At 38.6% G+C, this 27843-nt stretch overlaps 1 protein-coding gene across 3 annotated transcripts in view; it reads left to right on the top strand.

Moving 5' to 3' along the window:
• The first annotated feature begins 3276 nt into the window (after positions 1-3276).
• Positions 3277-27843, top strand: part of LOC124178374 (UPF0047 protein YjbQ) — a 58786-nt gene continuing 34219 nt past the window's right edge. Inside the window, exons 1-3 of one of the 3 annotated variants that reach the window (XM_046561653.1) lie at positions 3277-3809; positions 4168-4304; positions 4413-4525. In XM_046561653.1, coding sequence (XP_046417609.1) covers positions 3650-3809; positions 4168-4304; positions 4413-4525 — 410 coding nt within the window. In that variant the 5' untranslated portion in view covers positions 3277-3649. Of the gene's footprint in view, positions 3810-4167; positions 4305-4412; positions 7615-27843 lie in introns of those variants that run through there. The other 2 variants (XM_046561654.1, XM_046561652.1) reach the window with 2 other exon arrangements.

Here is a 27843-nt window from a genome sequence, read left to right as displayed (position 1 = left end):
TGTTACTTTTATCAACTAACCAAACTCGAAGTACGAGAATCTTGTAACCATAAGAAATTAAAACAACTGTCTAACTATTTGGAATATCCCTAGATGGAAATAACTATGAAATTCACTAGCCAAGGCTTAAAAACCATGTTACGAGATCTTCGTACTACAGAGAACTATAATACTATTATGCGTTATTATATATCATATTAACACTATAATTAACTAACACAATTATACCCAATTATTATATAGCACTCAACAATGCCATTTGTGCATTCGGAGCTGAGAGCTATACTATAAGCAACATACGCTTTACTATATAGCCTGGAGTATAGAAGACTGTAAAACCATAGATAAATGCATAACCGATATAATGTAAAGATAGCACTGCTGCAATAACCCACAAAACCAGAGACTGCAAAACCATCAAACCGTGAATGCTAATTACCCAGCATGAACTATACCTTCTTCCGCAACGCCGTATTGTAGACAACACGCGCTACGTTTTGAAGGCAATGCAGATCTCCAATGTGGAACCATACAGAGCCTTACCTAGAGAATACATTAGGAAACTTACCGACGAAACGAAAACATTCTAGAAGCTTCCAAGCCGATTTATATCAATATAAGAATTAACAACTACAGAAGGGAATTATATACAAAAGCACACATGTAAACCTGCTCTAAAGCTATGAATCATCAAATTACTAAATACTCTAAATCTGTTAAGATAATTATAACACAAACAACTAAGGATATTCGTAGCAGCGCGATTCTAATAATGTTAAACAAATAACAAACTATGTTCATAAACAATTGCTATTGTACTCCAGGTTAACAACGACAGTAGTCGACTATAATACATATGTAATTCTATATAGATAGACGCTATAAAACTAACAAACGACAGGTAACCAGAATGAAATATGGGCTTTGTAACGAACAAGATAGCAAAAACATTAAGAAGTAAACAGGAAGAAGTTAAGTGGCTGAGGGGCACCAGAAAGGGGGCTGGCGCCACAAAAGGGGCTGGCGCCACAAAGGGGGCTGGCGCCACAACGAAAAGCTCACGCAATTCGGAGAACTACGGAACAAGTCCACGCACCTACACCACCGCACCAAGCAGCGATATACCATACGTAAAAACCTACGATACAGTAATAGCTAAAGAACTAAGATAACAGGCGTGTATACGCGAGGATGTCGTGACCTAATTAGTTCCTAGAAAAAGAGGGGAGGTGCGCAAAGGTGACCAAAAAACTAGAGAGGGGGATCGTTCTGCGCAACGATCGACCCCTATAAAAAGGGCGACCGATCACTCGATCGCTCTCTTGTTTTCTACCTCCAGATTCGTCATACAGTTCCGGTACAGTCTCGCGGTAAAATACTTTAGCCTTTTGCATTAAAACTTTCATACAACGTTACTCTGCCCAAAAGTTCAGCGAGCTTCAACTCCATTTTTGTCATACTAAGTTTAAGATCTTACACTGTGTAACTCTGCGTTTGTGACTTTTAAATATCAAAACTTATAAAATAAACCAAACTCAGTCAAAATATCCAAAAATATTAAAGTCAGTTATTCTGCTAAAACCTCTCACCAATCTACAAGTCATCGCATCCAGAATATTCTCAAAAAGGTAAGCCAAATTAAATCTTTTATCCAACAATTTCTCCCTCTTCGGTTCGTTCGACTAGAGCGACAGAATGCCCGTTGTCCGGTGTATTTCAATACTTAATCGGTAATTGGTGACCCAAACTACTGATGTGAGTCTAGCTGTAGCTGCGTGTGAATGTTTCCGGTGTCTAACATCTGGAGATTTCCACTAGGTACCGTTCCGACGTCACATGGGTAACGAAAGTCTAGAGACATTTGTAAAACGAGCAGCGTCATTCGACGTCACGTCCGCTAAAACGAACGCGCAAGTGTACACTCCCCACGAAAGTGTAGAAAGTGTATCTAGCACGAACAAACCTATGGTTTTGAAGCTTTGGTTAGTGAATGTCATAGTTGTTTCCATCTAGGGATATTCCAAATAGTTAGACAGTTGTTTTAATACCTTACGGTTATAAGATTTTCGTACTTCGAGTTTGGTTAGTTGATAAAAGTGACATGCAGTAATAATAGTCGATAAAACATACGGACGTTCGGGTCGGATGTTACACCTTGTTCCTCATTTCACGTTTCATAGACTTTCCTCGACAGAACAAAGAGCCTTATTGGCCTCCTTCTTTCAAGGCAGGTCTCGAGTTGCCTTGAGGAAACCTTCGGCACTGCGATTGGCTGCATCGTTTCATATAGCCAATGCTTGCGTCTATGCACTTATGACCCGTATGACGCAGAGATCACAGCCAGTCCACCTCTTTGAGGTTATACACTCTCATCAACCGATGCAATTTGACAATGAGAGCCAAGCGGTTTAAGTTAGATTTAAATATAGCCGAGTGGCGCTTCGATCAGCAATTTTACCACCATAAGTGTGGCATATTTATATGTTGATATAATAATCAATATACACAGGAAATAAGATTAAATGTAGTAAGTTTATTTATAAGTATAATTATAAGGATACAAATGATATATACCAGTGAGTACAATAGGAAGCGGGGAAGCCGGCATGGCATTCACACGAGCGCCCAAGACCGAGTGCTTGGCCCGCGCACCGTAGTCACACGCAGAGTATAATCACACATACCAACATGCGTGCATACTCGCGCACACACGCGTACGCACAATAGCAATCACATATCCCTAAATATGTCTTCTTTCTGGAAGGGAGAGCTAAGTTGCGACTATAAAACAAGGACGCCTCGGAGATTCAAGGAAGCCTTCATCAAGGCCTCCTTCATCCTTGAGATAAGGAGAGACTATGAATACGGGTATAAATGGTAAGCATCCATTGTCATAAGAAACTTTTGGCGCATTCTCACTAATTTTTTTGCCCACGCGTGTCTTGAACTGTCCAATCTACGGACCTTGTCCTATACTAACGACAGCAGCGCCACCACAGCCGATATATCTTTTTTGTTGCTTTCAGGGTCCACATCTACAGTACAGCGTTTGGGCTCCTTGAATCTAGGCTACATGAGCATGTCGATCGGATGTTACACGATATTAGCTCTCCAATCTGTCAACAATCTTTTATCTCTTTTGCGCTGCCATGTTCGTGGGTAGATTTGCCTCTGTCCTAGGGAGTTTTTAGCGCTTCAATGTAATTTCGGAACGCACCCTAGGATTGTGGTGCGCGAGAGAGGATAGTTTTAAAAGGGATAGCTATATTCCAGGTGCTTCAGGCACACCATGCAATCCTTCCACCGTGGTGCATGTCAAGTTAATCGTTATCTTTTCTAACCTGTCGTAACCTCACGAGTTGAGACACAGTCGTGCATACTGTAGATGAAGGAAAAATAAATCGAAATGTGGCTCGTATTCTCGTCGTCGTAACCACAGCATCGAAAGTACGAAACGTTGAATACCTGTATTCGTTGATTCCGTTATCCATTAAAAGGGAAGAAAAGGAGATGAAATCGTTCGTTTTAGTCAGACTAACGGAGATGATTACCGCCAATGTACTATCGTGATTTAGTATTTTATTTACTGTGTTGTGGTGGGGTACGCTTTCACGAAATTTGAGTTGCTGCGATCAGCTGTGCTACGAATATGGCTTCATCGAACAGGGGTATACAAATTGGCTCTGCCTGGTTTCAAAAAAAAATCAACCTCAGACCACAACATCGAGGAGTCCACTTGGTCACTGAAGAAATATTACGACAGATTCCAGAGCTTTGTCAATTTTCTGTAGGCCTGTGCCATATACAAAGTAGGTATCTTGTCTCTTATAAAGGCAACTTTGCATTCAAATTAGATGCATGAACAAGCAAATTTGATATTCTCGCCTCAGAGTTAGAGTAAATACCATCGGACTTCACTCGTTTGGATGTAAACTTTATGGGTATTTAGTTCTTTCTACCTTTTGCCCATGAAGCTCAGTATATGCAATAAACAGGATAACAGCTTTTGTGTTGCCTACCTACTCGTTAGGACAGAGTATACTCATTTTTCACAACTGTTTATCAATGAAGAAATTTTTGCTCAACAAGTTCAAGGCTTATCTTTTAAGCCTATCATATTTGACAGTTCGATTGCAATATGATATTTTACTTAATTCTGTGTTCTAGTTCTTCATACGTCCGCCAGTTTGGCATTGAACGAAAGTTGGGATCCAGACGTGAGAGATGACATGGAAATGATGCTCAACAAAATCGTTCCAGAAGGAATGCCTTACAGACATAGCTGTGAAGGTCCAGATGATATGGTATGTAGTTTTTAATTCATCTGAGGTGGTTATATCTAAGTTTCATATTATCCATACATGAAACGTTTTTCAAGTCAACTCTTACAGTCTTACAAAAAACTTTTTCAGGTCTCTCTCAAACTTGGCTTGATGGAAGCCTTGTTGATTTTAGCTTTAGGCACCAAGCTCTTTTTCTCTGTTGCAAAGGGGTTCTTTCAATATAGTAATTGTGAAATTTTCAAGTAAGTTCTCTTATCATGTATCCAATTAGCCTTAATCTGAGTGCTTTAAAGAGTTCTTTACTGATATTACATGAGAAATGGGAATTTTTTCGTAAATCCTTGGATTCAACCTTAATTTATTATTTGTTACAACTACGATTTTCCTTTTATTGCGGAGTTTTTGATCACATCGCAATCACATTTGAAGAAAAGGTAATTTTGCAGTTCTTAATTCAAAATAGATGATTTTTGCGAAATTGAGTATTATTTCAGCTAACCCGTGTTATTAGGCATTCAATCACATTACCACACATCACAATTTAGTATATTAATCTTGGTTTCATTTCATGCATTTCATGATGCTTTGATTATAACTGATTATAACTGAAAATTTATAGTTCTCGAAAGTAACACATTCAATTTTTATGCTTCCTCTACAGTAATATCATGGTATTATCAATTTCTAATAGATATAGGAAGTCATGTTTTTGATAAGATTGAAGTACAAAATGGTTGCGAAAATCACTATTTTCAAAACAAATTGCTAATTCACATAGTTCCAATTTGAAATTTGTCCGAAATGCAGGAAACTGTTACAGATTTAATAAAGCAAAACTTACTCATTTTGTATCTATGGATTGTTGTTTATGATATTAAAATATTAAAATTTGAATAGTATATTTGCGAATGTGATTAAATCCTCAGTGAAGCATATTTGTTCACTTGACTGTTGTATTTCTAAAATATTCTGATCAATTTTTGTTCAGAGTTGTAAAGTTTTAAAAAAATTCAAGTTTATTAACATAACAGTATAAAAAAGTAGTTTGAAAAAGCATCATTACTTCACAATTTGATAAATATCGAAATGCTGAAAATCGTAAATAACCGTCCAAATAAGACATGACAAATTAAAACCTGTTTTTTTGAAGATCATTGTAAACTGAATCACCAATACCATGATACACAAGGGAAAAACGTTTTTGTACTGAAGGTACTCCTTCAGAATTTGATTGAACAATTTATAGAGAAAATTCTCATTGTTGGTGTATAACTCGTGAGAAAATCTTTAAAGAGTAACCAAATGGAAATATTTTTTATGCCGTACGAAATAATTTATGTGAATTGTAAGAGAAGACTATAATATTGAAAGCTGAAAATTTCATACGTGTTAGATTGAAAACCTTTTATAACAAGTGGGAAAGCTTGGTGTACAAGTACAATTTCGTTTAGACTTGAGGGTAAATGGGCGGCAGTATGTGAAGCAAAAGATAGGAAAAATGTGTACCTGTTTACGTGTTAAAACCTGTACCTGTTGTTTGTGCCAATAACAGTGAACACAAATAAAGAAGCATCTCTACCATGTAATAGAAATAATTCTGAACAAAATTGACTAACTCAAACTAAGATATTAAGCTTTTGAGAAACAGCTTGATAATTGGAAGGTTGAAAATATTCAAACTCTGGTGACCTTGATCCGATTGTAATGTTTTAGACTCATGTTGCTCACTGATCAGGGCCTCAAAAATTGTTTGAAAAACATTTAAGAAATTTTATGTTTTAATATAGTTTTAGCGTGCAAATGTAATTGTTGACGAAGATCTTTTGGACTCTAGTTATACACAAATCTATCTTTATCTACTCTGGAGATATATATTTGTAAATTTTGTTCAAATCATATCTGTAGATCAGTTTGGCGAACAAAATAAGCCCAAAAATAAGGGAACCTGATCAAAAACACTAGAGGCTGAGTTTAATCAATGCTCTAATTATAAAATCTTTGCTCAACATGTTGATATCATAGCTTTTGATATTCGAATTTGCTTAAAATGATTTCTGAATAGTAGGAATATTATCCCATCTCTGAGCAACATCATTGGCACAAATAACACTGCTGGTGATTTTTTGAACGAATTTTGCTCTTTTCTTGATTTTTGATTTAGATGGTGTGACCTTTTCCGCCTTTACGCAATCCCTTAAAATTTCTTTTCCATATTCATTGGTAAGTTTTAAAAACATTCTACATCATGATACAAGGCTAGGTAGTTTCGAAGGACCTGGTAAATGCAGTATTGTTAATTGCAATCTTGTGTAGTACAGTAGAGCGTCGATCATTATCTACGTATAAAAAAATAAAAACTCATTAGGACCGGGTATTGTTCGGATATTAAAAAATTCGGATAACCGAAGAGCAATATCAATCGGGGAAAAACCATGTAACGCTCAAAATCCATAGATCATTAGAATATCTAATATATATATTCCGCAAATTTACTCGAATCATTCACCAACCAGAGGACAATTGGAATAATATTGGCCGATCCATTGCAATCGTCTTTCCTCTAAGCCAAACTATCACCTTGTCTAGTCGACATCAATTCTACAATACTAAGTATTAAGTTCATCAGACTTCGTACAAAACCATTCAAGGACATACTCAATATATATATCGCAGATATATCCAAATAGACCAAAAAATTACCAAATAGGATTAGAATAAGGAAGCATGAGAGAGCCGGAAAAAAAGAAAAGTCGACAGTAGATATAGCCAAATCGGCGCAAACAAGACCGAAAAACTGATAGCTATAGCATACCCAGAGCTAAATTTAGCACGCCGATAGAGAGAGGGAGGCCGCCCAAAATGCATATAAACAGAAGTCGGCACAGCAACAGTAGGTACACACTGATTATGCGTTCTGCTTTTGAAGCCCTAATCTGCCAAGCCAAACAATTAGCTGAGGCCTCTCAGCTGATTTGGTCTTACATTTAAATTCTCGTTTCGAATACCTGCATTCAATATTCAACTCTTCATAAAATATTCTCACTAGAGATTTCTAAGATATCTTTTTGCCTAGCGTATCTCTCGCAAATACCAATAACGAATTTATTAATTAGTTATCATTTAACTAACGAATATTAATTATAATCTTTACGATTAATCACGTCAAGTAGTTGGCGCCGATATTACGCTATCTTTATTTATTTTTTTTATATTATATTTATGATTATTTCTATATTTGATTGCTTTCACATTTTATGTTTTATTATTTTTTTATATCGCATTCCTTTAGCGACACTGTTCGTAATAAAACTTTTTCTTTTTTTCTTTTTAATTAACGAGTACTATCATTGATACACACGAGTACATATCACACTCACACACAAACTCAATCATCACATCAGATTATGCTCTGGCATTTAGCGGAGCTAATACAGTTTTACTAGTGCTTCTAGGAGAGCTGAACCTACATACACACCATTGGCGCAGCTGACAATGAGTGTTATTGCAGTGCACAGACGTTTGTCAGTACTCATGCACACTCACAATCATTCATCACTCCAGATTATGCTCTGGTATTTATTGGAGGTAATGCAGTTTCAATAGTGCTCCCAAGGGATCTGAATACACACAATTTCCAATAGACTTAAGAACGATCGGCTGTAATCCCGTTTCAACTGGGGAATGGGTTATATTGACCATCGCTTCAAGGAAGTTGAGGCTCCGACTATACCTGAACGCTACGCATAGTCAGTGCAACCTCGCTAGCGATCTTCGGGAGTTTCACGCTTTCTGTACACACGAGTTTTTGAAACGACGTCCGGCTATCACATTACTGTAATTACATGGTAATTGGTATTGACCAATCGAGTTTGGTAACTCGGTTTAATAAATTATATTAGGGCGTTCAGTGCTGTCAGTGCGACGACACTAGTGGTACATGAGAATTGTGTTAAGTGTACACCGATCAAACACCACGAGAACGACGCTCGGCTATCACACTCTTAAAAGTGCGTGGGAATTGGTATTGACCGATCGAGTTCCGTGTTTCGATTAGTGAATCTCACCCGAGCGCTTGGCTTGGCCAGTGTGACCTTGGTGGTATTTCCCGGAGGATTCTCATACCATCCACACAATCACACAAATAATGCGAATGTGCATCATTGCAAGGACGGGAGTCTAGGCTTTTCTAGAACTTCTTTTCTAGAAGGGTAAACGTTTAGTCTTCACCATCAGCCTGAGGCACCCCGTTATCGACTGCCATAATCGGTGGTCCGTCCTCCCAACTTAGGAACCTAAAAGATTAAAATTAAAGCACTCAAATGTTGAGACGTTTCTAAATTAAAATCCCACAAATTAATCCTGTACGAGAATAGAGAAGAAGATATATGTCCTACCACCTGCGGTTGACGCTAATAACGGGACGTTACAACCATAAGAACATGACATTTGCGCGTAGAAGTTGAATGTCTAGATATTGAACTCGCGAGGAATGTGAATTATGAAATAAAATGTAGGATTCGATGCCAGGGCTCGGTTTTGCACGCATATACGGACGAGTGAAAACTGCCAGCGCAGAGGTAAATGCGAGTGAGCTTATAAGGTGTGCAAATCATAATTGTTCTGATGACCGAAAATTCTGATGAACCAAATCATCAGTCGTACAATAAACGATTCGAATAATTTACATTCCGATAATCGATGTTCTACTATCGAAGGAAAAGCTTCCTAATTTGCATGATGGAGAATCACACTATAGCTGATTGTCTTAAATTAAAGTCAGCCTGTACAATAACGGTAAAAAAAACATAAAAATGTAGCAGAAAGGGTAATAATAATAATAGTCATTTTTAGTCCCGCCATAGCCTTTCGGTTTGTCCTCGTACGCGGATAGCTTGTCCGGGGTGAGGAAGGGATGGGTTGGTGATCGATTTGAATATTATTCACGATTGTTCTAGGTTTGTTCTACATTATTCCAAAAGTTTATATTGACAACTTACAAAATACAATTAAAAAAATGTGCAAAACTGTTTTTCGACCGAGCCCCGCCCGCCCACTTTTGAACAATTGAACTCTTTTTTACTGTTGCGGTTTGTTGTAGTTGTTCTTAACATTGTTCCAAAACGGTCAAGTTACAAGTCCAACAGCAGGGCTGCCAACAGGTGAAAAGTGTTTTTGACTAGCCTCCCACTTTCTTAAAATATAAATTTTTTCAATTGTTCCAGGACGTTTTAGCCGTACTGAATATTGTTCCAAAAGTACAATGTAGTCAGTCGAACCGTGGGCTCTTAAAATGTAAACATGCGTTTTTCGGTTACTTACATTTTCGTAAGTGAACTTTTCAACGTGTTTCAGGCTGCTCTAGTCGTACTGAACATTGTTCCAAAAGCACAATATAGTTAGTCGAAACATGGCCTCGTAAAATTCAAAAACGGGGTTTTCGGTCTCCTACATTTTCACAGTTTTCAAGGTTGTTCTAGTCCTCGATGTAGTGAGTCGAATCATGTAGTCATAAAATCCCAAAATTCATGTTTGAATCTTACGAATCCAAGGTTCAACTCACCGCATCGTGCTTTTGGAATAATGTTCAGAACAACCCAGAACATGTTGAAAAGTTCACTTTCAGAAACGTAAGTGATTGAAAACCCCGTTCCCGAATTGTACGAGTTCAAGGTTCGACACACTACATCGTATATTTGGAACAATGTTGAATACGACTAGAACAACCTAGAACAATCGAAAAAGTTACATTTTCGAAAAGTGCGGGGTTAGTCAAAACTATTTTTTACCTTTTAGTAGCCCCGCCGTTGGACTTACGGGTTGACCGTTCTGCAACATTGTTTAGAATAACTAGTAGAAACCAGAACAGCGAAAAAAAGTTTGATTTTCCAAAAGTGGGGGAGGGGGGTTCTGCCAAAAACGTTTTTTCATTTTTTTTAATTGCATTCTGTAAATCATCAATATAAACTTTTGGAACAATGTAGAACAAACCTAGAACAATTGTGAACAATATTCAAAACATTAATTTGTTGAAAGTGGGAGCCAACTTCATATAAGATTAGTGATCATCATTATGTGTCTGTAGCCGCTTCGGGCTGACGTCCGGCGATCTCTGGTCTACCGTCTGCGTCGCGCGTCAGCCTCCAAGCCCAGGGTCAGCTCCGGGATCCGGCGCATTGCCTTTTGGTCGACGAACATGAAGATGAAGATGTTCATTAGGAACACCTGAATGCTCATAGGGGACAAGGAAAACTGCAGAACAACTTATCCAAGTGTAACTCGATTGAGTTCAAACCTCAACTGACCGATTTTGCGCCTGAGCGACGTGACCCGTGTGATAATTTTTGCAAGTTGTTGCTCAGGTCCTCATCAATATATTGGGGATTTGAACCCTGTTTCTCCCGTTGCGTTACGCATGATGCTACTACTGTCGGTAAACTTGTATTTTCCAGTTTGACAATTGCTTGTATATAGCAGACGAATAGCTTTAAAGTCATTTTGATTCTTCTTCGTTTTTCAACTTCACCGATTTTTTTTATTGGCGGTGTCAGGTTATTTTCTGTCCCCAGGGTGATGATAGTTCAGGAAAACTGGAAATAGTGCATTATTTATATTGATTCATAGAACAGATAAAAATTTTTTCAAGTTTCACTATTGTAGATCCTTACTTTTCTGGTCTTCGACTAACTGAGGCCTCATGTTATACAAGGCTTAGACTTATCACCGCACTCCAAATTACCCATGAGATTGAGTTGGTAACTGTCGCGTAATAAAACATTGGAAAAAATCATTTTTTTACGACTTTTTACGACAGAATAACTGGAAAAGTTGAGTTTGTAAAATATAACCAGCATCTTTTGCTTTATTACTGTTTACTATATTGAACATAATTTTAAAGATGCAAAATACTGATTTTTCTTAACCAAAGTATTATGTGGACCGTTTATGATTTTAATGAATTACATCAAACTGGATTTCAACTATACTCGTACTTTATCGATTTACAATGTAATGGCATGTGCTTCAATGACGTTGCACTCGATTAGCTAGTTAGCTGGTATTCCACATCCACAGTTGCACTACCTATTAGCCAAGTCAAACTGGTATTGGTGTAAGAGTCGGTGCCTCCTAATTGCTTTGCTCTAACATTTAAAGGGCCGGTATATTTTTCTTGAAATTTAATGTTTTTTAGAGACATGATTTATGTAAATAAAAAATCTACACGTCTGGTGAAGTTTCCGAGTTATTTGCTGACTCTTAAAAGAGCCAGACCGACCTTCTAAAGGTTGATAGACTCATTCTCTCCATTTGTCTTTATGTACTTATCACAGTACTCTGTTTATCAAATCCTGTCCAGTCTTGCTAGATCCTTTTACTAGCTTTTTTATTCCATTTTGCAGGTCTACCTCTAGTGTATTCTTTAATTTTTGCACGTCACGCCCAGCTTCGAGAGCTGCAGCGGTATTCAATCACCTACCTCTTACAATGCTCTATTTAATGCTCTTGTCCAGATGGAGATGTTTTTATTTTCGCTGCTTCTACGATCCTCTTTCAAGTAAATATATGGCCATCTTTCTTTGGTTATTTCTATGATGTCTAGCAGGCACATATTACCCTTTTTTCTAACCTGTATTTCTCTTCTGTGTTTCCTGATTTTATCTTCCAGCTATACGCTGGGGTGTTTCTGCCTAGTCTCACTACTAATTTTGTGTACCAATCTCGCGTCATCCTCCTTCTGCCAACTCCATTTTACTCCATAACGGAAGGATATAGTAACTAGCATATTAGGAAGATATATCCAATCTTTGCTCACTTCATTATGTCCCGTGTTATATTTATTAATTTTTGTATCTTTCTGATTGTTTCTGATTGTGAGCAGCAAGCTAGAATCCCAGATATTGGTACTTGTTAACGGCTTTTACTCTTGTCCCTTAAATTTTCACGTATCGCTTAATTTTTTTCTCCTTTTTCTTTTAATGACCACTGCTTTTGTTTGAGTTGTTGAGTTGAACTTCTGATTCATCTTTTTTGTATAATCTCCACTATTTGTGACATTTATTCGAATCCTTCCTCGTCTTCATGAAGCTGAAACTAGCAACCAGAGATAGTAGCAAAATGTGTAAAATTTTTTAGAAATAAAAATATGCAGTTTAGTCTTATCCTCATAATTCTATGAAAGTATTGAGGGTTCAAGGTATTTCATAAAATTTTGATTTTCGAACTACTGTTGGAAGATTTGGGTGGTTGCAAGTGAATAATTATAATCTCACGTTCTTCTATAACTTTTTTATTTCAACCTTTAATAACACTGCACCGCTGCCGTCTCCGGTGAACGTCCAATATTAAGTGACTCACTCGTTCGCGCATTAGCACACATCTAAGAGAGAGTATATTTTACTACTAGGAGCACCATCTATACTCCATGACAGTAACATCAATGAAGTTTGAAAGCTCGCGCTTTACAACAACTATACTACCTTATTCGAGTGAATATTAGACCGTTTGGCTGCTAGCTTTAGCTTCGTCTCGCCTTTTGGTATTCGTGCCACATCATTCACAAATCTTAAGCAAAACATTTTGGATCCCTTCCCGTCACAACGTCTCTTTTATCATCTGCTTGCTTTGATTTTAGGTACCTTTTAAGTAGACTTATCACTTTTCGTCTTCGTTTCTTGGTGTACCGTCTCTGTGTCTCGATTTCATTTTGCACTTTATGGTTGCTTCTTCCACGGGTCTTCATAACTCCCGGATTTCATCATTTACTAGCGTATTTGCCTTTTTATTTGTCCATTGGTCGCTTAGAACTTTGATAAATTCTTCATTTTTTCTACACTCGAGACAGACCTTTTCTATTCCTGTTCTTTTTCATGTGTTTACTTTTTTCCCATTCACCTACCCAGAATGTCTCCCAAAACAGACGCTTAAAATTCACGTAATCACTGCCTGTGCCAACACATACACAACTTTTGATGGACAGAATTTGTAGGTTACACTAGGTTCATTATCAGGTAAAAATTGATGGAAGGGTTTGTTTCAAAACACATTTTCGGTATTTCTTTGCTATTTTTGTTATATTATATTATAATATATGAATATGTAACACATCACATCGGATACCTTGTTAGGTATTAATATTTCGATTGCCCGATGTTTCGATTTTCTTTCATTCTCTTGAATTTCATGAAAAATGTTAAGAGACCTTTTTTGTAGAGCATCAAATTTCCCACAAAAATAATGGTTTGATCTATAAAAATATTGATTTTTCTGGTAATTACAAAAATCAAAAATTCAGACACAAATTTGAAAAAACAAATCAATGTTTAAGGCACGATTACAAGGAAACGGCTCGATCTACGTCAATTTAGTAAAAGAGCTTTTTTGTAGGAAATTTAATTTCCTTCAAAAATATGGATTGATAAAATTTTTCAGATTGATAATTGACGGATTTTGGGTAAAAAAATGCGGTAACTGTTAAAAAATCAATAGCTGTAACGATACACCCCTTAATATTAATATTAAGGGCTCAAACTTTCAGGATAATTTTTATTTGTCGTCATGAAAAATGTTTTACAGTACCATTAAAAAAAAAATTCTTCGTTTTTTTTTTTGGCCCAGTCTACTACTGATAATGTATGTTTCTCTCTATTATGTAATGGCAACAGAAGACTCAATCCCGTGGCTAATAACTAATATCTATCTATCTATGTATGTATGTATGTATTATAGGCTGATGATCCGAACCTCCCTCGCCGGTTATCTTTGTGCCTTTGGCTGGATCATTGTTTCTGTCTTCCTTGGCTATCACATAATCTATAATGGATGACTCTCTGTCCCCTACATAGGAAACACATCCTCCTTTGTGTCCAACTTGCCGTTCATAATCGTCGTTCCAAACATCCGACACCATCAAGTAGCTTCGTGCCTTCGCTAATTACTTCTTCGCTATGTCTTCTCATCATCTTGGCCGATGTTTCTCGTGTTCTCTAATCTTGCATATTCTTAACGTACTTCGATATTCCTGTCTGTCTCTACTATCAGTCTGTTAGTTTGTGTGATTTTCTTGTTGAGAATTTTTCCTCAGTCGATATCGTTTGCCTTAATCCTTGTAGCTCAATTCCCATGCCAAGTTTTCATACTCTTGCAGTATGATCCTTTGATTCCCTTTTCGGACCTATCAGTTGCTCGTCTTTGGCCCTATGTTCACGTTCTTCTCTGTTGGTGCTTTTGGCTCACTACTTAAATTCTTTACTCACTTTGTTAATTACTTATTTCTCAGTCTTGTTCTTCGCCGATGTTAATGGTAGGATAAAAATGGTATCAACTCGTGCTATACGCCATACGACCATATTTATTTGCTTCCTTGCTTTGCTCTGCGGTCTCCTCGTTCAGAAATTTCACCAGTCCGCAGTTTATTGAATTCTCAGAGGCAAAGCTATTTTCCATTCGTTACTTTATTTTGCTAACCAAATCTGGCTTTTTCACTTCTCTCATTTATTCCTTTTGTTAAACCTCTGAATTCTTTATGTTTTTCTCTTGCCTCTTATCTTTCATCTAGATTTGTATATATCCCTTAGATTGTGTTGTTGTTTGAATATTTTAATTTTTGTTTCTCGAGAATCCAGTTTCATCGATATTGTAGTTTTTCCGTTATATATATTCATATCCGTTTCTGTATTTCGATGATTTTGATATTTTTTCATTTACCTGTATTTCCCCTGTAACAAATTTTTAAACTTGAGCGTTCAGGTTGTCTTCTTTGAAGTTTACTCCACTTATCAGAATAGTTCTTCTTCTTTCCTTTCTTTTTTAAATTTCCATCCTTTGTTCCAATTCATCCATTCTTGAGTAAATTTTAGGGTTACCTTCTACGTCAGTTTTTTGCATACGTTCAATTTTCTGCTTCCGATGTTTTTCTGCATTCCTGTCTAGTTCAACTCTCTCCTCAATGACTTTTATTCCTTCCTCCGTTCGGCTTCTCTCTTCTTTTTTTTTTATTTTTTGTTATGAACCCTTTATTTCAATTTGTATTCATTCTATTAGTGTTTTTTTAGCTTATTTACTTCACTTTTTGTTATTTTGTAATTGTTTTAGCGAGTAACAGTAGAGGAGACTCGGGATCTGGTTTGGTACAGGTCGTCACAATAAAAAACTGCGCGCACTAAATTTAGCAAAAAAATTATAACGTGATTTATTGGACACACTATATACAGTTAGCGAATTACCCGATATGTACAATGCCAAGAGCAACACGTGGTAGCGAATGCACCCAAATTCACAATTAGTTTAATAATTGCTTTAAAGCGAATTCTCACACATTAATTATTGTTATCAATAGCCAAATAATTAGAAGAATTAGCGACAAGAAAAGAACACGAGGTGAACTAGAGGTAGCCGTAAGTACAATAATGGCGGAAAACCGTTAGAAATCGAGTCTTCTTCCCCGTGAGGAAGACTAAGCATGTCCCAAAGCTAAGAGCCAATAAGAAAATTTATAGCGAATGACGTCAGAGAATAGCGAAATGCGCAAGCGTCAATGAATTTGAACTAAAAATTCATTGATTGGCTATCGATTGGCGGGTGATCTATGCTGTGCTTAGTGCTGCCTTCTTGCTGCGAGTAAGCCGAACTTCGCTTCGCCCGGGCAATTTGGGTGTTGACTGAACATTCTCCCCCGGGTTGACGGCTGAGACGTCAAGATCTTCAATGGGCAGAACACACAGTTTTGCAATTGGTCGGATCAGTTCCGTGGTAACTGTCTTCAGTGTTACTACGCGGGTATGTCCGTCCTTCCCTGGGTGGATAGCGATTACCCTAGCGAGTGGCCATTTTCTCGGTGGGAACCGCTCGTCTGTGAGGAGCACCAGAGAGCCAACTTTGACGTCGTTGGACGCCCGATGCCATTTGGAGATGCTCTGATGACGTTGAAGCACTTCGTTGCTCCAACGTCTCCAAAACTGTTGCAACAGTTGCTGTAGCAATTTGTACCCAGTTAGCGTCGATTCCGTTGTTGAAGGTAGTGAGGGTTCCGGTACAGCGGTGAGTGGTTCTCCAATGAGAAAGTGACCTGGAGTTAGTGGTTCCAGGTCGGCAGGATCTTCCGAGAGTGGGGCGAGAGGCCGAGAATTTACCACGGCTTCGATCTGTGTCAAAACCGTAGTGAGCTGCTCGTAAGTCATCAGATGCTCTCCGATAGTTCTAGTGAGATGGAATTTGATAGACTTGACGGCAGCTTCCCATTTACCTCCAAAGTGCGGAGCTCCAGGCGGATGGAACTTCCAGGTTGTGCCATCTGTAGCCAGTAAATGTGACAGTTCTCCCAGTGATCTTGATCCTGATGCGAATTCAGCCCTTAGAGTTGCATCTGCACCCACAAAGTTTGTACCACAGTCCGAATATATGGTGTGGCAGATGCCCCGGCGACTTGCGAACCTCCGATACGCTGCGATGAATGCGCCTGTAGAGTAGTCCGTGACAAGTTCCAGATGTATAGCGGAAGTCGTGAAGCACACGAAAACTGCAATCCACCCCTTGTAAGTTTTCGCTCCACGACCCTGGAAAATTTTCAGAGTGACTGGCCCAGCGTAGTCTAATCCAGTATGTAGAAACGCCCGGGCGGGAGTCACTCTAGAGGGGGGCAGTTGTCCCATCATTTGCTGTGCTCGAACACCTCGGTGTCTAGCACAGACTACGCAGCGTAAGATGTGAGATCTGACTGGTACGCGGCCACCAATAATCCAGTAGGATTGGCGTAACGCAGCCAGAGTCAATTGCGTTCCCCCGTGAAAGTTCCGTTTGTGGGCATGATCGATGAGGAGTGACGTCAGCAGTGAGTATTTAGGCAAAATCGCTGGATTCTTCTGCTGATTGTCCAATAGCGAATTTTTCAAGCGGCCACCGACTCTCAAAATTCCGTGATAGTCAATAAAGGGGGTCAGCTTGGCGAGTGGGTGATTTTTTGGTAGGAATCCCCCGTCAGAAAGCAGCTTGAGTTCCGATGAGAAGTACTGGCCTTGTGTATACTTGACCAGCAGCCATTTTGCGGGTTCCAGGTCTCCAGCGGATAGCGGGGTGGCTAGTGAGGACTGTGGCACCTTTTTCATTCGGCTGATGGCACGTAGACAGATTCCAAGCGTTCGAACCAGCGAAATCCAGCGAGAAAAGCGTTCTAAGAGAATTTGCAGAGGATGTGAATCTGTTTTAGCGAATGTCATGAAGGTTAGACCTGGTCTCTCTTCCTGATGAGTTGCGGTCGTAGCAGGTGGTTCAATAGTTGGCCAGTTTTCTTGGGACAAGCTGAGCCATTTTGGACCCGACCACCAAAGCGGATGTTTCAGCAGTTTGCCAACTGACAGTCCTCGCGAAGCACAGTCAGCTGGATTACTTTTCCCAGCGATAAAGGTCCAGCGGCTTCCAGGAAGAGAATCCTGTATTTTCGCAACCCTGTTGCGTACGTAAGTTTTCCAGCGAGAGGGTTGACTTTGTATCCAAGCGAGGGTTACTGCAGAGTCAGTCCACAAATAGATTGGTAATTGCTCCAAGTTAAATGTTTTTCGCACGTAGAGAGTAAGTCTGGTGAGAAGTACGGCAGCGTTCAACTCCAACCGTGGAATTGTGAGTGGTTTCAGAGGGGCTACTTGAGTTTTGGAGCATAAAAGCGCAACTGACGAATTCCCCTGAAGATCCGTCACCTTCAGGTAGACCACCGCAGCCATAGCGAGTTGGGATGCGTCTGAGAACCCGTGGAGCTCTGCAGACACATTCTCCTTGAGATTAATCCATCTGTTCACCCGGAGGTTAGCAAGGTTGGTGAGGTCCGCTCGAAATAACGTCCACTTGTGGAATTGTGTCGGGGCCAATTGATCATCCCAGCCCAGTTTTTCAAGCCAGAGTTCCTGCATGAACACCTTGGCTTTGATGATGATCGGAGCGAGGAATCCCAGAGGATCATACAGACGAGCAATTTCAGACAAGAGTGCCCGTTTTGTTGCTGGAGGATCGTCAGGCAAGTTATAGTTGAACTGGAATACATCGTGGTGAGGATTCCAGCCAACTCCGAGGACCTTCACCGTAGTATCTCCGATTTCCCATAGCGAATTCACTGGTTGATCGTTTGGTGACATTGTAGCGAGTAACCTGCCGCAACACGGATCTCGATACGCCATCCCATACGTGACGTCATACCCACAAGAATACGCATTAATTGATCCGTCATCGATTTTGTCGACTGCGTAACTCGACGCGCACCTTTAGTAGCATCGCGGCGCAGAACTTAACGCTAAATCGCAATCTCGTCCTTCGCGCAGCTCCATGGCGTCTTGATGGTGAGCGTGGTGCTTTCTCGTCGCTAGTCGGTCCTTCGCAAGTTCGCTAATCAATTGTTGGCGGGGTGAAAGGGAAGAGGCTGCGGCGCTGGCCGCCAGCGGGAATCGCGTCCACCTTGGATTCCCGAGATGCGGGGATCTGCGTCGGCTCCCCCTCCGTAGCCTCGACATCCTTCCTTCGCAATTGTCGCTAGTCCGCTACTCCGCAATTTCATCGAATTCGCTGCCGACTTCTTCCCTCATGCCGTTGTAGCTCGAAAAATAAAAAAAAAACAAAAAAAAAACCTGAAATATCTTACGCTGTTCGCTAAGGTGTCCCCTCTCGTAGTTTCGGATGCGCGACTCTAGTCCTGGCGCTCTTTTGCAAAAGCTTCGCGACTCAATTTCGAAAATTCCTAAATTTTGGTTCCGCCCAGGGTTCAAGGAGCCCCTTGTAACGGGCATCAAAAATGCCACGTTACAGTCTATACATATATTTTGATATTATGTTACTGTAACCCTTGTCGTTCCCACTAATTGCAATATTTAGAGTTTTTGTCTGTTGAAAATATTTTATATCTAAGTGTATTGGCCTTGTCAATAGAATATATTGATTTTCTAGTCTGAAGGTCTCAACTGAAATTTTGTGATAATATTGATTTGATTCCGTAATTTATGTAGAGAAGTGAATTCAAACATGTTTTTGGTGAATTGAAAAATTAACGATGGCGGCCGGTTTGTCCTACAATATAGGTACCATCTTTAATCTTGTTGACCGAGCCATTAAACTATCAAGTAACGAATTCCACGAAAAAAATCCGTCACTTATATACGATATTTTGAGATGGAATGATTATCCAAATGGCCTTTTGCACAAAAATATAGATAATAGACGCATCCATATCAATAACAACAATATTGACACTGCTTCCGCAGACGACAACAACAGACCGGCCACTACATTTATCCCCATCCCATATGTATCAGGTCTCTGAGTCACTGAATAGGTTATTTACTAAACACAATGTCAGGTTTGTATGAAAAAACTCAAAAGATTTAAAAATGGTCTTTGATCAAGGAAAAGATGGGATTCCTATGGGCAAACGATCCAATGTTATTTATAAAATACCTTGGAATGACTGCAACCAAGTTTATATTGGACAAACCGGCCGCCATCTAGATACTAGACTCAAAGAACATCAACGTAATCTACAAGATAATGAGGATCGACATACTGGACTAACTAAACATGTAATCGACAAAGAACATTCTTTCAACTACGATAAGGCAAACATCCTTTCTGAAGAACCCAATTATTATAAACGTCTACTATTAGAAATGTGCAATATTGTAGGGCATCCGAATTCAGTTAACCTTAGACAAGACGTCGAACAACTTAGTAATATTTACAAACCGCTGATTACCGCCCACATACCACACCTTGTTTAACCTTAACTGTAAGTTGTACATAATTTTGGTGTCCCTATGTTGCCTGTTTTCACATTTGTTTATACTTATTCGCCTTCACTCTGGGTCACATTCGTTTCTCCCAACAGTCGTTGTTTACTAGTTGGTTCAAACGGTCGAGTAATATTGTTCAGACATGGAGAATAGGGATATAATGACACCATTATCAGTGTGTCGACATCGTTTTAACTATTTTAACTATACTAAACCCTTTCTTAAATCTTCTTAACCTCTTGACTTATGCATTGTGAATATACACAGTTTTTTTATTTATCAACTTTCAAATCTTTTACACCTAACTTGTCTAACAATTGGAGAAGACGCCAATGTCTATTGTCATCCAATTGAAGAACCATCGCTCTCCATTTTGTATTTTATGATTATGACCAGTGTCTTAATCCCTCTTCTTATACAAGGTAAATTACTCCTTAATTTCGATAATCTTTTTAATCATAATAGATTTACGATATGTTCGCTCTAATCTACAATGGATAATAACTTTCAATATTATTATATCCATAGAAGTTTATGTCTTACTGAGAAAATTTATGTTCTTGACAGTCAAATAAAAAATTGATCGTTCTGAGGAGGGCACCTATCCGGGCCGAAACGTTAACGAAAATACACGTTTACTTTCATTGACCGTTCACCAAGATTTACCAATACATTATTAAATTCACTATTAAATTCAAAATAACTATCTTATAATTCTGTTCCTGGCACGACCAAAGCGCAGCGGCGCAGCTGACCGCTGCAATGTCAGCGTTCCCGCGCCCGCCAAATCCCGGGTGTAATCAACACCGGGATGAGGCGAGCGCGAGATCACGCGCTTCGAGGATGAGCATCGCGAGACGAGCCTTTGTTTCAAATTGCAAATTCGGCAAAAACCTCGTTCGCTGTCCGAGGCTCCAAGGGGTGTCGGACGAGCGAGCGAAGTCAGTCCCGTTAGACAGCCTAAAAACCATATCTACGGAACCCGGCTCCTTCAAAGCTGTCGTGTGTAGAGTCATCAGTCTTAGAGTCACCGACGATTAGAGGGAACCCTCTAATTCTACACGCGGTCACCGAAAGCCCCTCGTGTCGCGACATTAGTCTTTGAAGTTAGTTAATAAGTGTTGAACCTCGAGCCACGAACTCTTTAGAGCCGTGTAGTGATAAGTGTAGTGGTAATCGTGTGAGAGAGCGAGTATTCGGATTTGTAATCACCAAAGAGTGAGTAGTGAAGAATGAAAAAATTAGATTAAGAACATTTTTGTAAGCTTCCTCGTCACCTATTTTCTCTTGCTATTTTCTTGCTATCAATTTCATTACAAATTTGGTTCCATCATAAACATTTCTCAAAACATAAATATTAAATCCTCGAACTCTATTCCCAACGATCGCCCTGTAGAGGACGATCACCACGTATCCACGAAAAAAATAAATATAAATCTCTACGGTTATCTTAGAGGGTGAAGTTAGTCGCGTGCGAGACCGCTCCGCACGTGACACCTGCAACAAAGGGACTCTTTCCAAATATCCTTGTCACAAGGTGATGTTCGGAGGTCTATGAACAAGATATTGTATCGGATTACATTATTTGGAAAAAAACCTTCATAAACTTCGTTAAAAATTAGATATTTATTTATTTTGATGGAACAAGGGACACAATCTTGAATCCGATAAGTCAATATCCTCGTAATAATGTTCTGACATTACTCTAAAACGAGATTGTCCTTGAAGCTAATTGTGGCGTTAAGGCGCATTTTGAGAAAGTTGATTTTCAACTTGTGTCACAGGATGTGATCTACATTCCTGAGTTCTACACTTCCGATTTGATTTTCTTTGTTTCGAACCGCACTAACATGAAGCACAGAAATCATTGTAATAAATGTAATATTACTTGTATTTTCAATTTGAGTATTAGGTTCCCTTCATTTATTTAATCGAACATCATTGAAAATTTGTGAAATGAACTCTGATCATCATTGGAAAAGTTTTAATAGTAGTAGCAATACTTTATTGATCGGAAAAAATACATTTACTATCGACTATTTCTAAATTTTGTTGAACTATTTCCGAGAAAAAAAAGATTCACAGTTCTATTACAGATAGTGAGATATTTAAATTTCTTGAACGCTCGGTTTAATGTCTCATTTTCAAAAGTGATAAAATTCAATATTACCGCCTGAAATCACAAGAGAGTGAGAAAGTTGCTTAATTGTTTGAAAGTGGCGATTATCTTTGTCCGTGTGATAAATTGAACATGCAGATAACAGTGAATATTAGAGATATAATTATTTTGGCCGTATCACCTGTTGACAGAAAAAAATTTCATTTGTATTTCTAATGTACAAAATAATAAAAGAGATCAAATAAAGTGTTCCCACTTACCTGCTGCGTTTCTTCCAAGCACCCAACATTTAAACAGATTTCTCATTTCAGTCGAATAAAGCCAATTTTCAGAGAGCATTAGCATCAACTTTCCGAGTCACTACCTCGACTGTTTGAGATTCTAACCTCAAAAATTCGTATGAACTACATCGCCGCCAGAAACAGAGTTTGACAGCTGAAACTCGGAGTGGCCAGCCTACCCGAGCAGCTCATAAAACTCGTGCATGCGCATTGACTGTATAGTTTCAAGAGATTGTCCCGGTATATCAATTACCTGTAATTCATAATAATTGTTGTACTTAAGCTTCGACAATCTAAACTTCTACAAAAAGCTATATATCTTTAACTCGTTGATTCTTAATATTTCCATTCTATCGCCTTCAATGTTCACGAACTTACGGTGAATCTACTATCGAAACGAAGGAGTACGTAAAAATCAGTTCTATTACGGTTATACAAAGAAAAAACTTGACAAATCCATTGTTGCGGCTTCACGTAACCCAAAATGTATTTACAAAAATTAATAACATCAATTTCTTCGTGTTCATACGCAGAGTATTTTTTTCTCATTCAAAGGATTAGAAAAAAATTAAAACTTCATGTTTATAGAATAAAACAGTTCGAGATTCATTTACGAACATTACTGGCAGTGCATTATGCATTCAGCAATAATGCTGTGTTAAAAACCAAATGATTTTGCTGGAAAACCTGCGTTGGATTCGTTGTATACGAACGGTGTGACAGAAGAACGCTCGGAGCAAGACGGATCTCTTCACTGTTCTCAGGGTTAGGGTCAATAGGGAACCTGTACAGTTGACTTTTCGTTGAAAGCTAGTTTCAATCTTCAATTTTTGTCGAGGTTTATTTTTGACCTCCGTGAAAAGATAGTTAACTGTTTATGCGCACCCCTTCGAATTAACTGTGCCGGGGCTAGCGACTAATTTGGGGGTGGCAAAGTTATTATTCGCAGCAGTGTTCGTTACTAAAAATCATCTGAAACAGATTTTTTCATGGCCGCCTTGAAGTGGTTGACATTACAAAAACAAAACATGAATTTTAATCAATTATGGTTAATCGCGTGAGGATTCGACCCGGTACAGCTTGGATTCCACGTCGTGCTGGTCGCTTCGAAATACGTTATATTATTTCAACACGGCCTCCCGCTCGAGATATACCTAGTGTCATATGCTCTTCCACTATCACAACATGCTACCGTGTGTTTTGTGTGTTTTGAGTTGTGACCTTCATATCCAAGAATAACTTTAATCAACAACATGCTACCTCTTCTACGACACGCCTGCTGCGTATTTGTCACATTAATGCCAACTCTGTTCAGGCTCATACACGGGTGTTACACGGGTGATCCGGAAGATCGTACTGCTGAACTGAATTCCAAAGCATCGTTGCCCTTTTTATTGACTGTTATGTATCGACCCTGAAAGCAACTATGCTAATGGACTTTGAAAAAGATCTTGTTTGCTTTCGCCATAATTATTCTCATCCGATTATCAACGGGGACTTGAACGCAAATCAGTTGGCCTGTAGTTTTGAAGCAGACTACATTCACAAATTCTTTCACGCGGGTGCTCTAAGCTTACAAGGAGAATATGAGACCTCTGGATCATGGATCAAAGTTACGACTTTGTAACCTTGAAGCCACAGTAAGACGAACCACTGTGCAGGAATGATAGTATCGAGCCGGTGTAAAGTTTAATATCATACGAAAGTGACTTTTTAGCATGATCTGGCTAATTATTCAGAATTAAAGTAAACTGAATTTGTGGCTACAGACGCACAGTGGTCCCAAACCCCGAAAAGCTGGCCAAAAGTCGAAAAAATTTTTTTTTTTCTAGGGACTTTTAATGGTTGGAATAGTTGTAGTGGTACCCCTAGTATGTATTACGACCCTTAAGTAAGGGGGATCGTCCCTACCTGGCTTGGGAATGCATTCCGTTCGTGACCGTTAGAGCAGGTGCATTGTTTACTCGTCGCGCGTCGAAAATAAGTCAAAGTTGAGACACGTGTAGAATCGTGACAAAGGAACGGATTTTGATTCTACAAAATGGATTCTTCTCCGGAAAGTAAGTACAATTTGAACGTTTTGCTCGAAATTATTGTTAACAATGTATGAAATAGTAAGTCATTAATAAAGGTAGTGGTGTTTTTCTTGGTTGTGTTCTGAAAAGTCGTGTTAGGAAAAGCAATAAGTCAAAACTCTCATCGAATCCTGCCCTGAAACTGAATGGAAACTGTTGCTTAGACATTTCTTCAAAACATATCCAAAAATTAGCTGCATCTGGCTGCGACTTCGGTTTTGGGGATAATTTTTATGCGATGATGTGTGCGCTAGGGTGGTCCTTGTTCAAGATATGTTCTTTTTTCTTTTAAATATGGTGCTTAATCGATTTCAAATGAATATGTAAAAATTCATTCGAAATTTTAGTTCGATATTTTAATTGTATCTTGCCCCCCCCCCCCCCCCCCCCCCCCCCCACCCCCGGCATTGAAAGTTTCAATTGGGAAATACGTGTAATGGAAAATGCCGCTTGGTAAATTTGTAGGAAATTTTTATTTTTACTTATTTATTTGAAATAGATTAAGTACCATTTTTAAAAGACAAAACAACATACCCTCAACAAGGACCACCGTAGTGTGCACTTTCTGCAGTTTTTCGTCATTCTCGCGTCTGTAATAGTGTTTATAGGAAATTGGTAAAGATAATTCTTCTATTAATGTTATTTTTCTATTTTCTACAGAAAATCTGGATAATACCGAAGCGATTTCTTTCACGAGAAAGGAAATTTTCGTATTTCGAAAATTTGTCGAACTGTATTGGTGGTACTTCATGCCAACAACAGTACACAAAATTCTTATTCACGGTCACGGAACCGTGGAATCTTCGTTACTTCCTATCGGACAGATGTCTGAAGAAGCTCAGGAATCATGTAACAAGTATATTAAAAGATTCCGAGAAGATTTTTCACGAAAATGTAACCGCATCAAAACCATGGAAGACATTTTTTGCAAACTTTTAGTAACGTCAGATCCAATAATATCTAGTTTGCGAAAACTTCCTCCGAAGAAACTAAGATCGTTATCTTCATACGCGGTTGAACTATTGATTCCACTTTCACTTCCAGAATTAAGTTAAATTTTTTCAAATTACACGAGCGATATATCGGACGATGATGACAGTTCGCAGGACAGCGATTAATTGTAAGAAGTGCTCAAATTACATGGATTGAAAATAAAATAATCAAAGAAATATATTATAAATATTCATTGTAATAATGATTAATTACTGTATTCCAATCCTCTTCCCAAATCTTCAAATGTCAACTGTCATTACATTTTCTATTTCATTTATTCACAACCATAATTTCTAAAGTTCCCGAGTACAGACTTTTATCCGAATTGAATACGCTTTTCATGAAATTTTCCGCCATATTGGATCCGCCATTTTGTTTTTCTACATTTTGACTTCGAATACGTAATCAGCGATCCCGAAAACCCCCGAGTACAGACTTTTATCCGAATTGAATACGCTTTTCATGAAATTTTCCGCCATATTAGATCCGCCATTTTGTTTTTCTACATTTTGACTTCGAATTCGTAATCAGCGATCCCGAAAACCCCCGAGTACAGACTTTTATCCGAATTGAATACGCTTTTGACTTTTGGCCTGCTTTTCGGGGTTTGGGACCACTGTGAGACGGTCCAAATTGTGTATTCGAAAATGCTGCTGTTTCGGTCAAAGCAAGGTCGACCTTCCTCAGAGCCTATTAACAAAAAATTATATACATACGGTATATTCCGTATAATTTTAATTTTGTGGGAGAGATAGTTGCTAATCTCGAGAACATGAGGACACGACGTTTATAATATTACTAACAAAGTATTAAATTAATGTCTTATATTAAATTAATGAGAAGAAAAAATCGGCCCATCGTCAGCCAGGTGTCGGTATGATCGGAATGAGAAACTAGAATTTTCAGAATTTTTTCAGATTCTTAAAAACGACCGTTTTCGAAATGGATTTGAATAATATTAAAAAAAAAGGTTAGCGAAAAAAATTTGAAAAAATTCAGGAGTGCGTTTTTAGATGGTAGAATCGTATAAAAAATCGCGGAACGAATCAAAAATGGTGAGGGAAAAAAAGGGGTCAATTTAACATGGAATGCTCCATATATAATACTTGACCCATCTACATCTGATCTTTTATTCACTATGTCATACTTTTTGATGTTGATCATTTCTTTGATTGACCTGCGGTAATACTTATTTCCAGTTATTAGTATTTTCACATTCCCAAAATCAAGGATATGGCCAACAGTGAAAAACAAGGGCTGATCTTTCAAAGTCTTTACATTTACAATCATATCTGTTGTGACGTGGATTTTTCTTGCACCTCGGTCACTCGGAGAAAATGACCGAGAATTTACCGCGTGCACAATAATTCGGCGTCCGCGAGGTATCCTGGATCTAAAACGATATCGCGAAATTTGTTGGGCGCCTGACGTGATCAACACGCCTCGAGATCGGTAATGTAATATACCGCGACCATATACTCGGCAGCTCAGTAGCGCGGAGAGTGGAGGGGTAATTTTTGGGGTAAGGGGAGAGACGGAATACGTACGCCAACACGTTATTTTACGAAGCAATGATAAAATCGACAAATATATTTTCTTCCGAGGATAATACTAACAAAAAAATATACAAAAAAAAATTATTATTCACACGTCGCTCATTGCGACTCAAAATTTATAAAACAAGCAAAAAAAAAAGAATAATAATTGCGAACGCGTGATTCGCGATCCGTACTCAAATACTTAGGTTAGCTAACCAAAAACAAATAATAAATTAGAACGGAAGAAAGAAAACGTAACTAAATCTAAACGACTTCTTATGCCTACTCGCGCTGGTCGCTGTCTGAAAAGTAAACAATAATTCAAAACTAAAGATCAAATTTTACTCGACGCGCTAGCCGCGACCGTCCTCTACTAACTACGACGATAATCGTCACTTAACAATAAACCGCTAGACAAAAACTTAACCGAAATCATAACTGACGTGCTAACCGCGATCATTAATAAATCTAGAAAATTTCTTATGCCTAAGTGCGCTAATCGCCACATTACTGATAAACAATAATTCATAAACTAAACCAAAAGAACGTGACTCGACGCGCTAATCGCGACCAAATTAATAAATCTAGGAAGCTTTTCTTTTCGTGCTTGTTTATAGCGTATTATTACGCATCCGAGCTCCAGTCGTAGTCGCTATTTCCAAAAAGTTCGCAACCCGTTCCGCTAAAGCGAGCATCTACGCACGAAGATGCGCGACCTACACGAGAGGTGACACTTTTTTTTTCTACGCAGACTTGACGAGACCCTGTGCAGCGGAATTTAGCTACACTCAATTTC

This window comes from Neodiprion fabricii, chromosome 3 (assembly GCF_021155785.1).
Source record: "Neodiprion fabricii isolate iyNeoFabr1 chromosome 3, iyNeoFabr1.1, whole genome shotgun sequence".
In the NCBI taxonomy this organism is placed as follows: Eukaryota; Metazoa; Arthropoda; class Insecta; order Hymenoptera; family Diprionidae; genus Neodiprion; species Neodiprion fabricii.
The sequence above is the reverse complement of the archived record's forward strand: the minus strand, read 5'-3'. Positions and strand labels throughout refer to the sequence as shown.